Below are 18,676 nucleotides of genomic sequence, written 5' to 3' on the forward strand. Positions count from 1 at the left end.
TGCTCTCTAATCTAAACCGTTCACAGTAACTCACTGTCTGCCCTACTTTCCTATTCGTAATGAACCAAACTCACATTATGCCATTTTCTGCTGTTGGTCCTGTTATCCTATATTCATCTGACCAGAAATCCGTATCTTCTTTCCATTTCACTTCACTGACCTCCACTGTATCAGGATTGAGCCTTTGCATTTTCCTTTTCAGATTTTCTAGCTTTCCTACTGCATTCAAACTTCTGACATTCCATGCCCTGACTCATAGAATTTTATCCCTTCATTGGGTATTCCATCTTTTTCTCATGGTCACCACCCCCATTGACAGTCCATTCCCATAGATCCAAATGGGGGACTAATCCAAGATCTTCTACCAATGGAGAAATCACCATCACACTTTTCCAGTAACAGACCACACGTACTATGGATACACATTAGCCCATGTGTCCTTAGTGCATAGCCTTCTACATGCTCATGCCATTGATAATTGCTGATTCTTCCACCTTTTTGATGGTTTTCCAGCCCAAGAGAAAGGCAGTGTCCTGAACCTTTGTCCACTCGTCCACTCTCTTTGAAAAGGCCAACCTTTGTCAACTCCTCCACAGTCTTTGACAAGGCCATTGGAAAAACAAGGATGACTTTTCTTGTCAGAAATCTTCAGCTGCCATTGCTGACAATTTTTATTCAAAATTTAAGCAAACCTGGAACCCGTGACATTTTGATTACTAATCAAAGGCCCTACTCCAAGACCATGAGTTCCCATTGTCAGATACCTTTTAATTCTAAATCACAGAAGATAGATCTAAAACCAAATTCTAAATGCTGTTGCACTATGTTCATCTATCTTCATTGAGAACATTGCTGTGGGAAGTAATCTAAAGCTCGAAAACAACTACTCAGGGCATCCTTGATAAGTACTGTCTTCCCACCTTTCTGTAGTGTAACTCCACCACCCACCCAGTCTTTACAACACTCTAATCCATTCTTACACTGCACCCTCTCCTAACCCTTTGTCACATGACAATGGAAGACCAAAGCACAAGACCTTTCCAATGCAGTTTACTGTGACATCCTCCTCCAAACCCACCAAAGGTTTATCCTTTCCTATCATAGGCCTATTAAAGCAGTCATACCAGCTCTGCTGCACTTTATGCACAGAATTTTATGCGGGCATGACCATCAATCAGCTGTCCATTCAGATGAACGGGTACTGCCAAACTGTGGCTAAGAGCACAACTGACCACCCAGTGGTGGAACATACAGATTAGCACAACATGCTAGATTTTAGTAGCTACTTTTCAAACTCTCCAATACCAGCTTCTCTGAACTAGGAAGATGGGTGTTGTCCTTGCAATGCATCCTTTGATCCTATAATCCTCCTGACCTCAGTCTCTGATAGCCCCCTGCCTTGCGACGCTAATTTCACTCATTCTGCACCTACACACTCTTCCTCACAATATCCCCTACTCTTGTTCTGTCTCCCTCCCTCCTCCGTTCTCTCTCTCTTACTCTCCCAGTCCACTCCCCTACATCTTTGTGAACTGCAGGAGATCACTGGTGCCCGTGCCACATTGCTGTCCCATGCATCAGCTCTCTCTCCCTCCCAGCTGTTAGCCACCATTCACCCTTCACCCCACATCCTTTGTTTCACCTCTCACCCACTTCATCCAACATAACCCCTCGCCCGATACGAACTGCAGATGTACAATGTTTGCACGGTGTAGTCAGCCAGCCCAATGAAAAATTAGAAAACACACATCAGTACACTGCAGTAAATTATACTGTATCCTGAATTGCATCCTAGTATGCACTACAATGCCAAAATGGAATAGAAGATTTATCTTTGTACAGTGTGTGACATTTGTGTATAATAATTAAGTAATTCTACACTTACAGATTCCTATGTGGTTTCTTTCTTGCAGATTTTGTCATCTTATGGCTTGAGTGCTGACATTCTCATCTGTATGGCAAGAGCATACATCTCTCTAGATGAGTTTGAACAAGCAAGAAAGTGTTTCGACATAATAGGGAATGAGAACAAATCATCTGCGTTACTACTTGAAGCACTTATGTTGAAAAAAGATGGTAAATTTGAAGAAGCTCTGGCTGCATTAAATGCAGCAGCAGCTACTGATCCCAGCCAGTCAGAAATATGGTTGGAAAAAGGAAAATTGCTTTGGGAGAAAGGAGAGCATGATGAGAGTTTGATAGCTTTCCTAAAGGTAGCGCATTTATTTATAAAATTTTGCACAGTTTAAACTTTAAATGAGTCAGAGTGTGAACTTTTATTACAAGTTAACCAAATTTTATATATTAAATTTCTTATGACCTAGTTTAATAACTGTCATTCAATACAGTAGTTTTCAAATAGTGAATTGCTGCAGATTATCATACTGCACTTTTACAACCTTCTTTGTGGCAAAGGTAATTCTCTTAATTGAAGAAAGTAATTTTTGGCAGACCTCGTTGTGCTCATTTAATTTGTCTACACATTACTCTGTGTCCTTACTTTTTGCCTTAAGTCTGAATGTACAAGTAACCTTCCATGTAATTGATTCTGAACTTTCTTCTAACCAAAATCATTAGTTACGTTAGGAAAGTCAAAATTCATTCTCAGTTGCTAAAATTGCTGATGGGTAAGACAACTTTTGGTTCTTGTGCTCCTTTGCAAGGTTTTTAGTGTGTTTACCAGTTTACTAAAAGACAGTTCAGCCATAGACACTATTACTGGAATTGTACAAAAATGTCTAATTGCAGTACATCGGTTCAGAAAAATTGGTTGAAATTTTTTCTCATGTATGGAGTTGAAAAGCTTCATCGGGTCCTTTTCTGATTGGAAGACTTAGATTAGATTACATTAGTTTTTCGTTCCATAGTTCCGTGCTGAGGAGATCCTCGTGGATGTAGAACATATCCTTTTTTTTTAAAAAGCTGAAATAACAATACTAATAGTAGGAATGTACGAGGTTTGACCGGAAAATACATATAAAAGTTGAATAATGTCTTTATGTTACAAGTTGCAGTCACCGCCAGGTGGGACTGCTGCTGTAATCAATCCCATCAACGCTCAGTTCGAGTGAGAGCACTCTGTGTGAAGGTGGGAGTGTGCAGCAGCTTGTTGACAGTTACCTTTTTTCATCCGCCGTCGGCATGGAGCTCTCTCTGATTGAGGAACAGCGCGTCAACATCAAGTTTCTTGCAAAGCTACGCAAGAATGGCCGTGAGATTTTTGAGCGTTTGAAACAGGTTTACGGAGACAATTCTCTGAAGGAACCAACCGTGAACAAGTGGTTAAAAAGGTTCCGGGATGGCTGAGAAGAAGTGAATGATGACCCTCGCCCAGGACGCCCGTCGACATTGAGTTCCGATGCAAATGTTGAACGAATTCGGGCTTGTGTTCTTAAAGACCATAGATTGACAGTCAGAATGATTGCTGACGAGCTGTCAATCCCCAAAACAATCGTTCACGAAATCCTGACACACAAACTTGAAATGAAGAAATTGTGTGCGAAAATCGTACCGAAGTTCTTGACGCCAGAACAGAAAGCAAAGAGGGTTGAGTGCTGTGAGGATTGGTTGGAAGCAGAGGAACGAGTGGACTTTCTCAACCGAGTCATCACTGGAGACGAGTCCTGGTTTTACGAATTCGATGTGGAGCTCAAATCTCAAAGCAAGAAATGGAAACTAGCAGGAGAACCGAGAACAAAAAAGTCATGAGAATCAAGGTCCAATGTGAAGACAATGTTGATTGTTTTCTTTGATTCTAGGGGCATTGTTCACAAGGAATTTGTCCTTCCCGGTCAGAGAGTGAACGGAAATGTTTACGTTGAAGTTCTGACACGTCTCGGAGCTCGTGTGGCCCGATTTCGACCGGAGTTGGCATAAGGGGGCAGGTGGATCCTTCATCACGACAATGCGCCTGCTCACACGTCGCTCGTTGTGCGCGAGTTTTTGGCCCGAAGCTCAACCACTGTTACAGACCACTCGCCTTTCTCACCCGATTTAGCCCCGTGTGACTTCTCAATGTTCCCGAAATGCAAAATGGTGCTTTGGGGGCGGCACTTGGGAGATGTGGAAGCCATCAAGGCGGAAACGACACTGCAACTGAACAACAACACAACTGAAGACTTTCAGCAATGTTATCAACAGTGGAAACGGCGTTGGCAGAAGTGTATCGCGTCTCAGGGTGAGTACTTGGAAGGAGACCATATTGTAATACCTGAATAATTGTAAAATAAAGCTATTATTCAACTTTTATACGTATTTTCCAGACAAACCTCGTATACAGTACATCATTTGTTTCTATTAAAAAATTCGTCAATGGAGTAGGAGGAGTTGGCCACTAGTAAGTCTTTCAGGCTCCTTTTAAACTGATCTTTATTTGTAACTAAATTTTTTATGTTTGCTGGCAAATTATTGAAGATGAGTGTTCCTGAGTAGTGGACCCCTTTTTGAACTAAAGTAAGTGCTTTTAAGTCCTTGTGCAGATCATTTTTGTTCCTGGTATTGTATGTATGAACTGAGCTGTTTGTTGGAAAAAGAGGTATATCATTTAGGACCAATTTCATTAAGGAGTAAATATACTGAGAGGCAGTAGTTAGTATAGCCAGTTCTTTGAAGAGGTTTCTACAGGACGTCCGTGAATTTACTCCACAAATAATACATATTACACACTTTTGGACTCTGAAAACTTTTGTTTGACTTGAAGAGTTACCCCAAAATATTATACCATATGACATTATGGAATGAAATTAGGCAAAGTATGCAAACTTTTTCATTTTTATGTCACCTATGTCTGCTAACACTCGAATTGCAAATACAGATTTGTTAAGGTGTTTCTGCAGTTCTGTGGTGTGCTCCTCCCAACTGAATTTATTATCAAGCTGTAATCCCAGGAATTTAAGACCGTCAACCTCTTCTATCTGCTCTTCTTCATACTTTATGCATATGCTGGGTGGAAACCTCTTACAGGTTCTGAATTGCATGTAGTGAGTCTTTTCAAAGTTTAATGTCAATGAGTTGGCTTTAAACCATTTATTAATATCCATGAAAATATCATTAGCAGATCTTTCTAGAACTACACTCTACATACTATTTATTGCAATACTTGTGTCATCTGCAAACAAAATGAACTCTGCTTCTAGCAGTGTAACTGATGAGAGATCATTAACGTACATAAGAAAAAGCAATGGCCCTAAGATGGATCCTTGTGGGACACCACATGTAATTTCTTCCCATTCTGATGATGACTGATGACTTAATTCACTAGTCCCTTTCACTGACACCCTTTGTTTCCTGTTAGCGAGGTATGACTTGAACCATTTTGCAGCACTACCCGTGACACCATAGAATTCTAATTTATTTAAAAGGATGTTGTGGTTCACACAATCGAATGCCTTTGACAAATCACAGAAAATACCTGCTGCTTGTAACTTGTTATTTAATGAATTAAGTACATTTTCACTGTAGGTGTAAATAGCCTTCTCAATATCAGAACCCTTCAGAAATCCAAACTGTGTTCTTGATAATATGTAATTTTTCTTGATAATATGTTATTTGTGGTCAGATGGTTGAGAAGCTGCCTGTACACTACTTTTTCTAAAATTTTTGAGAATGCTGGCAAAACTGAAATCGGTCTGTACTTTGATGGTATCTCTTTATCCCCTTTCTTGAATAGAGGCTTAACATCTGCATATTTTAGCCAGCCAGGAAATGTCCCAGTTATAATTGACTGGTTACACAAGTAACTTAGAATTGTACTAAACTCACAAGAACATGCCTTAATTAACTTTGTTGATATTTCATCGTAACCAGTAGAATGCTTTGTTTTTAAAGATTTTATTATGGAAGTTATTTCTTTCGGTGAAGTGAGTGACATATTCACGTACCTGAAGCTATTTGTAAAGGCTAGTTTCAGATATTCAAGGGCATTATTTACTGATCCTGACAATCCCATTCTATCAGTAACGGATATAAAGTACTTGTTAAATAGATTTGCCATACTTTGCCCATTGGTTACTAATGTGTCATCTACCCTTAATGCTATTTGCTCCTGTTCCTTTCTGGTTCTACAAGTCTCCTCTTTCACTATATCCCATATTGTTTTTATTTTGTTCCCTGACATTGCTATCTTCTTCTCGTAGTGCATTTGTTTAGATGTCTGAATTACTTTTTTAAATATTTTACCGTATTCCTTGTATTTAGCTAAATCATCAGCATTGAGCTATTGTTGGTCGACAGATACATTTTCCTTTTTGTCTTACAGGAAATCTTTATTCCTTGTGTAATCCATGGTTTTATTATAGACTTCTGTTTAATTTGAGTAACTTTTAGAGGAAAACAGGTGTCAACCATGGTACTGACATTGTTCATGAATGTGTTATATTTTTCATTCATGTCATGAGCACTATAAACATCTTTCCAGTTCATATCTTTGAGCAGTTTTCTAAAACAATTTTTGGTTGATTGACTACTCTCCTGTACTCAGATTTAGCAGTCTTGATAAACTGCTTAGAATTTACATCTAAAACAAGGAGCTGCATGTCATGATCTGATAGTCCATTTATTACAGGTTTTATGATATGATTTTGTTCAAAGTAGACTGTAGTATATAAGCTCTTAATGTGGAAAACACTTTGATCTGATCTGAAAAGCTGAGAAAAAAGTGTAAGATGATTATATTTCCTGTCACAGTGTATCACTCGTCACTGGAGGTAAAGTACCAGGATTATCCAAAATATAAGTGTTTGCGTCATCAGTATTTGTGCTAAGATCTAGATTAGCATATTTTTCATTACTTGGTGTACAATAAGACAATTTCTATTGTTTTTTGTTTCCTCTGATTCAGTTAGCTGCTCAGAATCGAAGGTATCTTGTTATTGTTTGATATGTTGTACATATTTTTAGTCTGAAACTGGCTGAACGACGGAGCATGAAAGTTGGCTACCTGAGGCTGTTGTAGGTGCTGCTGTCTATGGGGCTAAACTTTGTGTAACTCTTCATCTTCATGACACTATAAATATTTTGTAATAGTCTGACAACCTGTAGCTGCTTTTCCTAATTTGTCTTATGACAGCTTTCTTTTCAAAGCCACAGATTTTGTTTATAGCTTGACATCTTAACATGTTGTGTTATGTAATCTGAAATGAAACAATATGTTCCTGCCAGACTATATTTATTTATAACACAAATATACATTTCTCAAATTGGATTATTAGTAAAAGTTACTCTTACCTTATCCTGTTCAATAATATTTTCACATAAATAAAATCGTATCAAAACAAAACACTCATATACAAAATAACTTAATGTGAAACTTAACCAAAGAAACATAATCACTCACAGTAGCAGCAGGCAAAAAGGAAGAATTTAACACATGTCACATGGTGTTGACAGGTGGACTCCAACTGATACGCAATGTGCCTGTTTATAGAGCAGAGAGGAAGAAGGGAAATGGCTAGTCAGAAAATACCCAAGACAGGGAGGGCAGATGCGATTGATAAGAGGGGATGTGTAGGGGAATGGGCCTTACTGTATTAATACACACATAAGTTCACTAACAAATGCAATGACAATAACTGCCAGTGACAATTTTATTAAACATTTATGATAAGCAATTTGTCATAAATATCTGTTTTAAATTTTGGGCCATGATTAACTGTAGAATCTTCTAAAATTTCATTTGTTAAAAAAATATCCAAACTATTTTTTGTAGTTTGCATTAAGTAATGATAATTAAAAAATTAGACTGCCTAGGACTGGCCCCAAGCCCCCATCAGGCCCGGGCTCTGGTCGCAGTGATCTACCCAAACCCACCAGTGTGGGGGCCATATTTTAAGTTGCACACTCGTGCGATGTTCTCATGCATTTCACTGCAAAATAGCAGTTTTGGCAATTTTTTTCGTAGGAATCGTATTTATTGCCCTGAAGTAAAAGTGTGTTAGGTTTTAGACAAACATTGTGAGGAATTCGTTTCACATAGCAGTTAAAATTTATTTGATTTTTCTTCCAAATTCTTGTCTACAAATGGTCAGGTTAATAAAGGGGAGAAACTTTTATTTAAGCACAGGACTGCCAGTAAGCTCAAGTCTGTTAATGACTTTATTCAAATATTTGAATACATGGAATACATGCAGTACACAGTTTGTTCAATCCTGCGTAGCCGTCAAAATATGGGGTGTCTAGGAAACCTGCTTTCTCGAATTGCTATACAACATTCAAACAACATTTATTACAAAATGTAAAATATAACAATATTTAACTTTGTGTTAAACAGATGTGTCGCAAGCAAAGGGCGACAAACAATAAGCAAGTTCTTCAGTATATACAATTCCTAATACAAGTGAAGTAATACAGTTGATGCTCCTGTTCAGGTTGCTAATCTTGAGGCTTCTTGTAGAACTGGGCAGCGACCAGTCGGGCGCAGCACTTATGTTCTATTTGCATAGAGGCCGCTGCTGCCATGTTGTCATCCTGAAGAGGGGTCAGTTAGCATGGAATTGGCTGACATCATCTTCACAGACCTCTCTGCTCTCTCGTGTCCGAATGTCATTCCGGTGCTTGACTTTACGCCGCAAAACAGTTACTGGTTGTAAACTACCTTAAGTGACTGGTGTCACACTTTTAATAGAAATGCATCCTTACTTGAAGGTAGTGGTAAAACTTTTCATTTAAGAAAGTATCTGCAGCTACAGAGGTACCAGCTGAATTTAACGTGGTTCTGCTATCACTGTAAGTTTTACATGTTCCTGGTATCTAGTTGGAACTTTTTTATAAAGAACTGGTTGACAAAATATGTGCTGCTTATGAAGTGGTTGATGTGGTTAGTAAACTGTGTAAAAAATTTGTATGTCACCTTCCGTACTTGTTTAGTTTTTTAATCAGAAAGCTTATTTCTGAATAATCTTTTGACCGGAGAAGATCACTGCATAAAGCAGCTTGTGTAATAGGGATCACAATAAATCATCTTTGTCAGAGGAGCATACTTAGTTTCCAGTTATGAATAGTAAAGTGCTGCTTATGGCTGCTGTGCTATCTGTTGACAAGCCTCAAAGTTTTGTTTCATATAATAGATTATGCGTATAATAGATTCATATAATATAAAATAATAGATTCATATAGATAATAGATAGAAATAATAGATTCATATAATAGATTATTCATATAATAGAGTATTTCATATAATAGATTATATAATGGTAAGACAGAGATTTAGGAACCAGTTTTTAAATTGTAAGACATTTCCAGGGGCAGATGTGGACTCTAGCCGCAGTCTATTGGTTATGAACTGTAGATTAAAACTGAAGAAACTGCAAAAAGGTGGGAATTTAAGGAGATGGGACCTGGATAAACTAAAAGAACCAGAGGTTGTACAGGGTTTCAGGGAGAGCATAAGGGAACAATTGACAGGAATGGGGGAAAGAAATACAGTAGAAGAAGAATGGGTAGCTTTGAGGGATGAAATAGTGAAGACAGCAGAGGATCAAGTAGGTAAAAAGACGAGGGCTAGTAGAAACCCTTGGGTCACAGAAGAAATATTGAATTTAATTGATGAAAGGAGGAAATATAAAAATGCAGTAAATGAAGCAGGCAAAAAGGAGTAAAAACGTCTCAAAAACGAGATCGACGGGAAGTGCAAAATGGCTTAGCAGGAATGGCTAGAGGACAAATGTAAGGATGTAGAGGCTTATCTCACTAGGGGTAAGATAGATACTGCCTACAGGAAAATTAGAGAGACCTTTGGAGAAAGGAGAATCACTTGCATGAATATCAAGAGTTTTGATGGAAACCCAGTTCTAAGCAAAGAAGGCAAAGCAGAAAGGTGGAAGGAGTATATAGAGGGCTATACAAGGGCGATGTACTTGAGGACAATATTATGGAAATGGAAGAGGATGTAGATGAAGATGAAATGGGTGATATGATACTGCGTGAAGAGTTTGACAGAACACTGAAAGACTTGAGTTGAAACAAGGCCCCGGGAGTAGACAATATTCCATTAGAACTACTGACGGCCTTGGGAGAGCCAGTCCTGACAAAACTCTACCATCTGGTGAGTTACAGTTTTAGAACCTTACAAGGCCACAGTTCTGCTACTCGGCCCATCAAATGTCAGAGGAGTTTCATCCACATTCATTACTTGGCTTAATTCCACACTGCTTTTCTTTCAGTATTGAATAATAAAGCAATGGAAAGATAATATTTTCTCCTCATACTCGCATAGCATTTTCTGAGATATTTTGATTTTGGTTCGCATGCTATGACCGTGACGCTTCGTAAACATGTAGCATCAACCAACTCCACCCTTAAAGTCTGTTAAGTTCCACTGTAGTGCTATCTTACGAGCATGTACTTGAATCATTTTTGTATTGATCCCAATGCCAATGTGATGGTGTTCTTGAATCCATTTCAATACATCATCATCTTGCCTTAGTCATTTTGCTTTCAGTGCCGTGTTTGCACATTTTGTCTTTGTCATTTTTTCAGTTCTTCTTTACTAGCCCGCCAGTCACTAATGGTTTTTTCTATTGGTGGAGGGCCGAAATGCCGCTCAGTTTCCATGATCTTCTGCATATGCTATTACTTTCAATTTATAGCCTGCATCATAGGAATACCTTTTATTTTTTTTCCATTATGAAACTAGCTACTAACAAAAATATTGTACTATCACCAATAAAACAAATCACTTTCAATTCAAGTTCACTGGCACTGTAGACTGTAATGATGCATCTTAGGCTATACAGTGTTCTGGGTTTGTGATGGTGGGGCAGGAGGGAGACAGCGTTAGCAAGATGGTCAAGTGCACACAACCCTCACTGTAGCCTCCAAATTGGGTGCAATGTCCAAGGGACATTTATGCACCATAATTTGTGTTGTGGACTGGCAATACAGCCAATCCACAGTGACGGGTAACCGAAAGGCACGCGTTTAAACTCACGCAGGCTGGCGTGAGGTCTGAAACAGGATACGTAATGAATGCTATAAAGAAAAGTACGTAGCTGCTGGAATACTTAACTTTAATCCACAATTGGTGAACATTGGTCTTGTTGATACAGTATATGCGTCATTAGATACATAGCAAAGGATAATTGGCGCCTTGCTAGGTCGTAGCAATTGACGTAGCTGAAGGCTATGCTAACTATCGTCTCGGCAATTGAGAGCGTAATTCTCAGTGAACCATGGCTAGCAACGTCGGCTGTACAACTGGGGCGAGTGCTAGTAAGTCTCACCAGACCTGCCGTGTGGTGGCGCTCGGTCTGCGATCACTGACAGTGGCGACACTCGGGTCCGATATGTACTAATGGACCGCGGCCGATTTAAAGCTATCACCTAGCAAGTGTGATGTCTGGCGATGACACCACAATTTGTAAGTAGTGGCCTTAAGATGGTGCTGTTGATGGCGGGTGTCCATTGCAAGGTGGACCATCAATGTTATTCCATGATAGTGGCTGAATGTTGGAATGCCGTTGTCATGATGGATTCAAATCTGGCAGACAGCCTCCCATGCTGATAACACTTCTTGAAAACTGACAACACTCACATGATCTGTTGTTGTTGTTGTTGTTGTGGTCTTCAGTCCTGAGACTGGTTTGATGCAGCTCTCCATGCTACTCTATCCTGTGCAAGCTTCTTCATCTCCCAGTACCTACATCCTTCTGAATCTCCTTAGTGTATTCATCTCTTGGTCTCCCCGTCGATTTTTACCCTCCACGCTGCCCTCCAATACTAAATTGGTGACCCCTCTATGTCTCAGAACATGTCCTACCAACCGATCCCTTGTTCTAGTCAAGTTGTGCCACAAGCTCCTCTTCTCCCCAATTCTATTCAATACCTCCTCATTAGTTATGTGATCTACCCATCTAATCTTCAGCATTCTTCTGTAGCACCACATTTTGAAGCTTCTATTCTCTTCTTGTTGAAACTATTTATCGTCCATGTTTCACTTCCATACATGGCTACACTCCATACAAATACTTTTAGAAACGACTTCCTGACACTTAAATCTATACTCGATGTTAACAAATTTCTCTTCTTCAGAAACGCTTTCCTTTCCATTGCCGGTCTACATTTTATATCCTCTCTACTTCCACCATCATCAGTTATTTTGCTCTCCAAATAGCAAAACTCCTTTACTACTTTAAGTGTCTCATTTCCTAATCTAATACGCTCAGCATCACCCGACTTAATTCGACTACATTCCATTATCCTCGTTTTGCTTTTGTTGATGTTCATCTTACATCCTCCTTTCAAGACACTGTCCATTCCATTCAACTGCTCTTCCAAGTCCTTTGCTGTCTCTGACAAAATTACAATGTCATCGGCCAACCTCAGTGTTTTTATTTCTTCTCCACGGATCTTAATACCTACTCCGAACTTTTCTTTTGTTTCCTTTACTCTTGCTCAATATACAGATTGAATAACATCGGGGAGAGGCTACAACCCTGTCTCGCTCCCTTCCCAACCACTGCTTCCCTTTCATGTCCCTCGACTCTTATAACTGTCATCTGCTTTCTGCACAAATTGTAAATAGCCTTTCGCTCCCTGTATTTTACCCCTTCCACCTTCAGAATTTGAAAGAGAGTATTCCAATCAACATTGTCGAAAGCTTCATCTAAGTCTACAAATGCTAGAAACGTAGGTTTGCCTTTCCTTAATCTAGCTTTTAAGATAAGTCGTAGGGTCAGTATTGCCTCACGTGTTCCAATATTTTTACGGAATCCAAACTGATCTTCCCCGAGGTCGGCTTCTACTAGTTTTTCCATTCGTCTGTAAAGAATTCGCGTTAGTATTTTGCAGCCATGACTTATTAAACTGGTAGTTCGGTAATTTTCACGTTTGTCAACACCTGCTTTCTTTGGGATTGGGATTATTATTTTCTTCTTGAAGTCTGAGGGTATTTTGCCTGTCTCATAGGCAGAACTCATAGGAATGGACATGAAAAAATGGACTACGTTGTTGTCCTTTCATATTGTGCTGTGGTACTAAACTTATCCAATGATCATATTCAAGTGCAAAACAATGCCAAAACCTTCTGAAATGCCATCACATGTTGTCGTTCATGTACATGACAAGGGTCAGATGGATGAGGCTGGTACGAAATTATGAATTAACAGAATGTGGGAGAGAAGGAAAGGTGCTTTATTGAAGAATAGTTCTCATCTTGTGCTAGATCAGTTTAATAGTTATTTGAAAAATTCTGTGAAAGGGAAGTTGAGACAGGGAAATACCGAGCTTGCTGTTATTCCGGAAGGATGTACTTCACAATTACAACCTCTTGATTTCATGATAAATAAAGAATTTAAAGTGTATATAAAGAGGACTGGAACAAATGGATGCTGGATGAAACACAACATGACTTCATGCCGAAGGGAGCTTGAAATGACGTAGAATCAAAAAAGTATGTCGATGGATAAAACAATCATGGTCTAGGGTGAGAGAAGACATTATTGTTAAATCTTTCAAGGAGTGCAGCCTAAGTAACACTCTTGATGGCAGTGAAGACTATCTTATATATGAAGAGGATAACGATGATGATGATGATGAAGAAGAAGAAGAAGAAGAAGAAGAGGAGGAGGAGGAGGGAGAAGAAAAAGAAGAGGATGAAGAAGAAAGTTCAGATGACAATTTTCAGGGATTTTAAAGGCCAGTTCAGTTTTATAAACTAATATTTTTAGTCTGTCTTTGCAGTCTAATAATAAAAATGCTATTTTTAACAAAAATTATTTAAAAATTATGGTGCGTCTTAGTCTGTAGTTCTCATAGGCCATAAAATACAGTATATAAATGATCTAATAGAAATCATCAGAAGTGCTTTAAGGCAGTTTGCAGAGGCGGTTGTCTGTAAGAAAGTAGCAGTGCCAGAAGACTATTGATTTGTAAAATGACCAGCTGAGGACTGAGGAATACTGCATGTCTGACAATTGACACCAAACATAAATAAATGTAACATATTGCACCTACATAAGAAAAGAAATCCAGTACTTTATAACTACACAATTGGTGACAAATTGCTGGAAACTGTATCTACCATAAAATATGTAGGATTAACTACCCAGAGCAACCTTAAGTGGAATGATCACATAAAACAAATAGTTGAAAAAACAGATGCCAGACTGAGATTCATAGGAAGAATCTTAAGGAGATGTAACTCTTTTTCGATTGGTTTTCGACTATTGGTCATCAGTCTGGGATTCTTACCGCGTAGGACTGATAGAATGGATAGAGAAGATCCAACAAAGAGTGTGTGTTTTGTGACAGGTTCATTTAATCTGCATGAGAGCAGTACAGAGATGCTCAACAAACTCCAGTGACAGATGTTGCAAGAGAGGTGTTGGGCATCACAGAGAGGTTTAGTATCAAAATTTAGAGTAAGCATTTTCTGGGAGGAGTCAGACAACATATTACTTCCTCCCACATACATTCATGAAATGACCACAACGAGAAAATTTGACATATTAGAGCTAATACAGAGGCTTTCCAACAATCATTCTACCAATGTGCCATTTGCGAGTGGAACAGCGAAGGGGGGGATCAGTTAGTGTTAGGTGGTTTGCACAGTGTGATGTAGGTGTAGATTTACCCAAAAAGACCATCAGACCTTCCATAAGTGCATATCACCCGTACGACCTTCTGCATTTCGCACTTTAAAGTTTGTCCAACCACTTAGCCTAGTCATTGCACTGTGTATGGCATGCTGGTGCTATTTAGTACAGTATTCTGTTTCAATCTTGAAACAGTCTGAGTAGCTATACTGAGAGAACTAAGGGCTTGACGGTCTCTGGTAGGCCCTACATAGCCAATGTTTCGTTGTAATACCCAGGGTGCGGCCTATTGGTTCACATTGACTTAAGGAATAGACCTACTTTGTCAATAAGGATCCTGTCCCATATTTTGTGGGGAATTAGGTAGGGCACAAATATGTGCAGAAGTGTGCCAGGTTTTCTGCCCACCTCCCATAACCACATTGTTGTTGTTGTTGTTGTTGTGGTCTTCAGTCCTGAGACTGGTTTGATGCAGCTCTCCATGCTACTCTATCCTGTGCAAGCTTCTTCATCTCCCAGTACATACTGCAACCTACATCCTTCTGAATCTGCTCGGTGTATTCATCTCTTAGTCTCCCTCTACAATTTTTACCCTCCACGCTGTCCTCCAATACTAAATTGGTGATCCCTTGATGCCTCAGAACTTGTCCTACCAACTGATCCCTTCTTCTAGTCAAGTTATGCCACAAACTCCTCTTCTCCCCAATCCTATTCAACACCTCCTCATTAGTTATGTAATTTACCCATCTAATCTTCAGCATTCTTCTGTAGCACCACATTTCGAACGCTTCTATTCTCTTCTTGTCCAAACTATTTATCGTCCATGTTTCACTTCCATACATGGCTACACTCCATACAAATACTTTCAGAAACGACTTCCTGACACTTAAATCTATACTCGATGTTAACAAATTTCTCTTCTTCAGAAACGCTTTCCTTGTCATTGCCAGTCTACATTTGATATCCTCTCTACTTCCACCATCATCAGTTATTTTGCTCCCCAAATAGCAGAACTCCTTTACTACTTTAAGTGTCTCATTTCCTAATCTAATACCCTCATCATCACCCAACTTAATTCGACTACATTCCATTATCCTCGTTTTGCTCTTGTTGATGTTCGTCTTATATCCTCCCTTCAAGACACTATCCATTCCGTTCAACTGCTCTTCCAAGTCCTTTGCTGTCTCTGACAGAATTACAATGTCATCGGCGAACCTCAACGTTTTTATTTCTGAATTTTAATACCTACTCCGAATTTTTCTTTTGTTTCCTTCACTGCTTGCTCAATATACAGGTTGAATAACATCGGGGAGAGGCTACAACCCTGTCTCACTCCCTTCCCAACCACTGCTTCCCTTTCATGCCCCTCAACTCTTATAACTGCCATTTGGTTTCTATACAAATTGTAAATAGCCTTTCACTCCCTTTATTTTACCCCTGCCACCTTCAGAATTTGAAAGAGAGTGTTCCCGTCAACATTGTCAAAAGCTTTCTCTAAGTCTACAAATGCAAGAAATGTAGGTTTGCCTTTCCTTAATCTAGCTTCTAAGATAAGCCGTAGGGTCAGTATTGCCTCATGTGTTCCAATATTTCTACGGAATCCAAACTGATCTTCCCCAAGGTTTTTCCGTTCGTCTGTAAAGAATTCGTGTTAGTATTTTGCAGCCGTGACTTATTAAACTGATAGTTCAGTAATTTTCACATCTGTCAACACCTGCTTTCTTTGGGATTGGAATTATTATATTCTTCTTGAAGTCTGAGGGTATTTTGCCTGTCTCATACATCTTGCTTACCAGATGGTAGAGTTTTGTCAGGACTGGCTCTCCCAAGGCCGTCAGTAGTTCTAATGGAATATTGTACACTCCCGGGGCCTTGTTTTGACTTAGGTCTATCAGTGCTCTGTCAAACTCTTCACGCAGTATCATATCTCCCATTTCATCTTCGTCTGCATCCTCTTCCGTTTCCATAATATTGTCCTCAAGTACATCACCCTTGTATAGACCCTCTATATACTCCTTCCACCTTTCTGCTTTCCCTTCTTTGCTTAGAACTGGGTTTCCATCTGAGCTCTAGATATTCATACAACCACATTATGAGAAGGAAAGTTGTTACTCACCATACAGCGGAGATGCAGAGTTGCAGAGAGGCACAACAAAAAGACTTTCACACTTAAAGCTTTCGGCCAGTGGCCTTCGTCAACAATATCTCACACACACACACACACACACACACACACACACACAGACACACACACACACACACACACACACACACACACACACGCACAAATGCAAGCAAACACAATTCACACACACAGCTGCAGTCTCAGGCATCTGAAATCACACTGCGAGCAGCAGCACTAGTGCATGATGGGAGTGGCGACTAGGTGGGGGTAAGGAGGAGACTGGGGCAGGGAGGGGGAGTGTGTGTGTGTGTGTGTGTGTGTGTGTGTGTGTGTGTGTGTGTGTGTGTGTGTGTATTGTTGACAAAGGCCATTGGCTGAAAGCTTTTAAGTGTGAAAATCTTTTTGTTGTGCCTATCTGCGCCTCAGCATTTCTGCTATATGGTGAGTAGCAACAGTGCTCCTCATAATGCCCCAGAGGCCCATGATTTGATCTTGAAAGATCTGGGGATGACCAGAAAGTTCTCGTCTCATTGTGTGTGCAGCTTAGTGACACCTTCTGTTAGCCAAAGGCAAAGGCACAGCATAAAGTAAGCAAGCAGAGAGACTGGATAATGTGGAATCCCTGTGGGCCAACCATATAGGGGGCATGATAAGAGTTGCTGGAGACCATAATCATTCTCAATTTACTGTGTTACCTTTACAGAGGGAACAGAGCCAGTGGGAAATAATAAGAGTAAATCACTGTTTACATTCTATTACATTGGTTTAAAATAAATCTCGTAGTTAAAAGCATGTCATCGTTTAGACCCACAAGCCACAAGGTTAGGTATAGAATTTGTTATTGGAGTATTTTAATACTGATGCCTCCTACATAATCTGGGAATAATTTTTGTGGGCTCTGATTAAGGGCTTGGAGATATATTGGTTTTTTGAAGCCATCAGAACTACATTGTGATAGTGTGATAGTCTGATCCATATTTGGAAATACCAGCTGCCAAAATCAACATGCTGCCAAGCATGAAGTTTGCTAAGTAGGATGCAGTGTAATAACGGCTTTAATTTCACATATGCCCTGTCACAGTTAATGTTCATTTAAATGGAACACCTTTTTTCCACAGGCCATCACTGCTACACTGCTAGATGTGCTGAGCTTTCATGAACAGTAGGCTTATTTGTAAGTAATCATAATCATTGGCTATGTTAGTCGTGAAGAATCACTTTCTGCTGGTGAACTGGAAGAGAAATTCTTTGGTACAGGAAATTGAATAAATGTCATCCTTGGCCTGTGTTAATGTTTGCTTTGAAGTTGTCACAAATATGATTTGCCAGTAGGCTTCTTGAAGATAACCAGTGACATGGCTCATTGGCTTGATGTTATCAGAGACTTTTTGTTGTTCAAGTTGGTTTAGTTCAAATTTGATGGTTTTCTTGAGAGCAAATGTAATCAGTAAAGGTTAGAAAAGTTTGTTTCCACTGAGGGATTTTATGTTATGTATGCCATGTAGCTCATTACAAACCCATAATTCATGAACAAAGGGTTTAAATCCTTCACAGAGGCTTGATACCCAAAGTCCAGAAAACAAGAAGTATCTTGGCCTCTTTTGATTAACAGTCAGTAACAGGTGAATGAGATGAAAAAATAATTGGTGTAGTTGACAGTAATTTTTTTCAAAGGCATAGTAATAATATGTTTAAAATGGTTTTTTAGTAAGGCTACATGAATCTACAAATGTATTACATACATTGACTGTAAATTGAGTTGAAAGACATGATCTGTTATAATGATGAAGACACTGATGTTAATTTTGCAATGGAAATAGTGTACCTGAACTATGAAAGGAGGGGTTTTTGATTACCACTGATGTTTGAGGTAGCTGTGGAGTGGCTCTCAGCTTCACTGAATTGCGATGCTAGAATGTGTATTATGTGATATGGAGAATAAACATAAGGAAACCAGCATTTTCTCTTCCTTAATAATTGTTGCTAAAGAAAAAATGTGGAAATGTCATTTATATCTATTATT

General features: G+C 39.3%; 1 protein-coding gene across 1 annotated transcript in view; it reads left to right on the forward strand.

Moving 5' to 3' along the window:
* LOC126481063 (tetratricopeptide repeat protein 37) overlaps window positions 1-18,676 on the forward strand; it is a 158,445-nt gene that overhangs the window by 27,170 nt on the left and 112,599 nt on the right. Inside the window, exon 7 of the mRNA XM_050104546.1 lies at window positions 1,914-2,213. Coding sequence (XP_049960503.1) covers window positions 1,914-2,213 — 300 coding nt within the window. The remainder of the gene's footprint in view (window positions 1-1,913; window positions 2,214-18,676) is intronic.

Source organism: Schistocerca serialis, chromosome 5 (genome assembly GCF_023864345.2).
Source record: "Schistocerca serialis cubense isolate TAMUIC-IGC-003099 chromosome 5, iqSchSeri2.2, whole genome shotgun sequence".
Taxonomy (NCBI): domain Eukaryota; kingdom Metazoa; phylum Arthropoda; class Insecta; order Orthoptera; family Acrididae; genus Schistocerca; species Schistocerca serialis.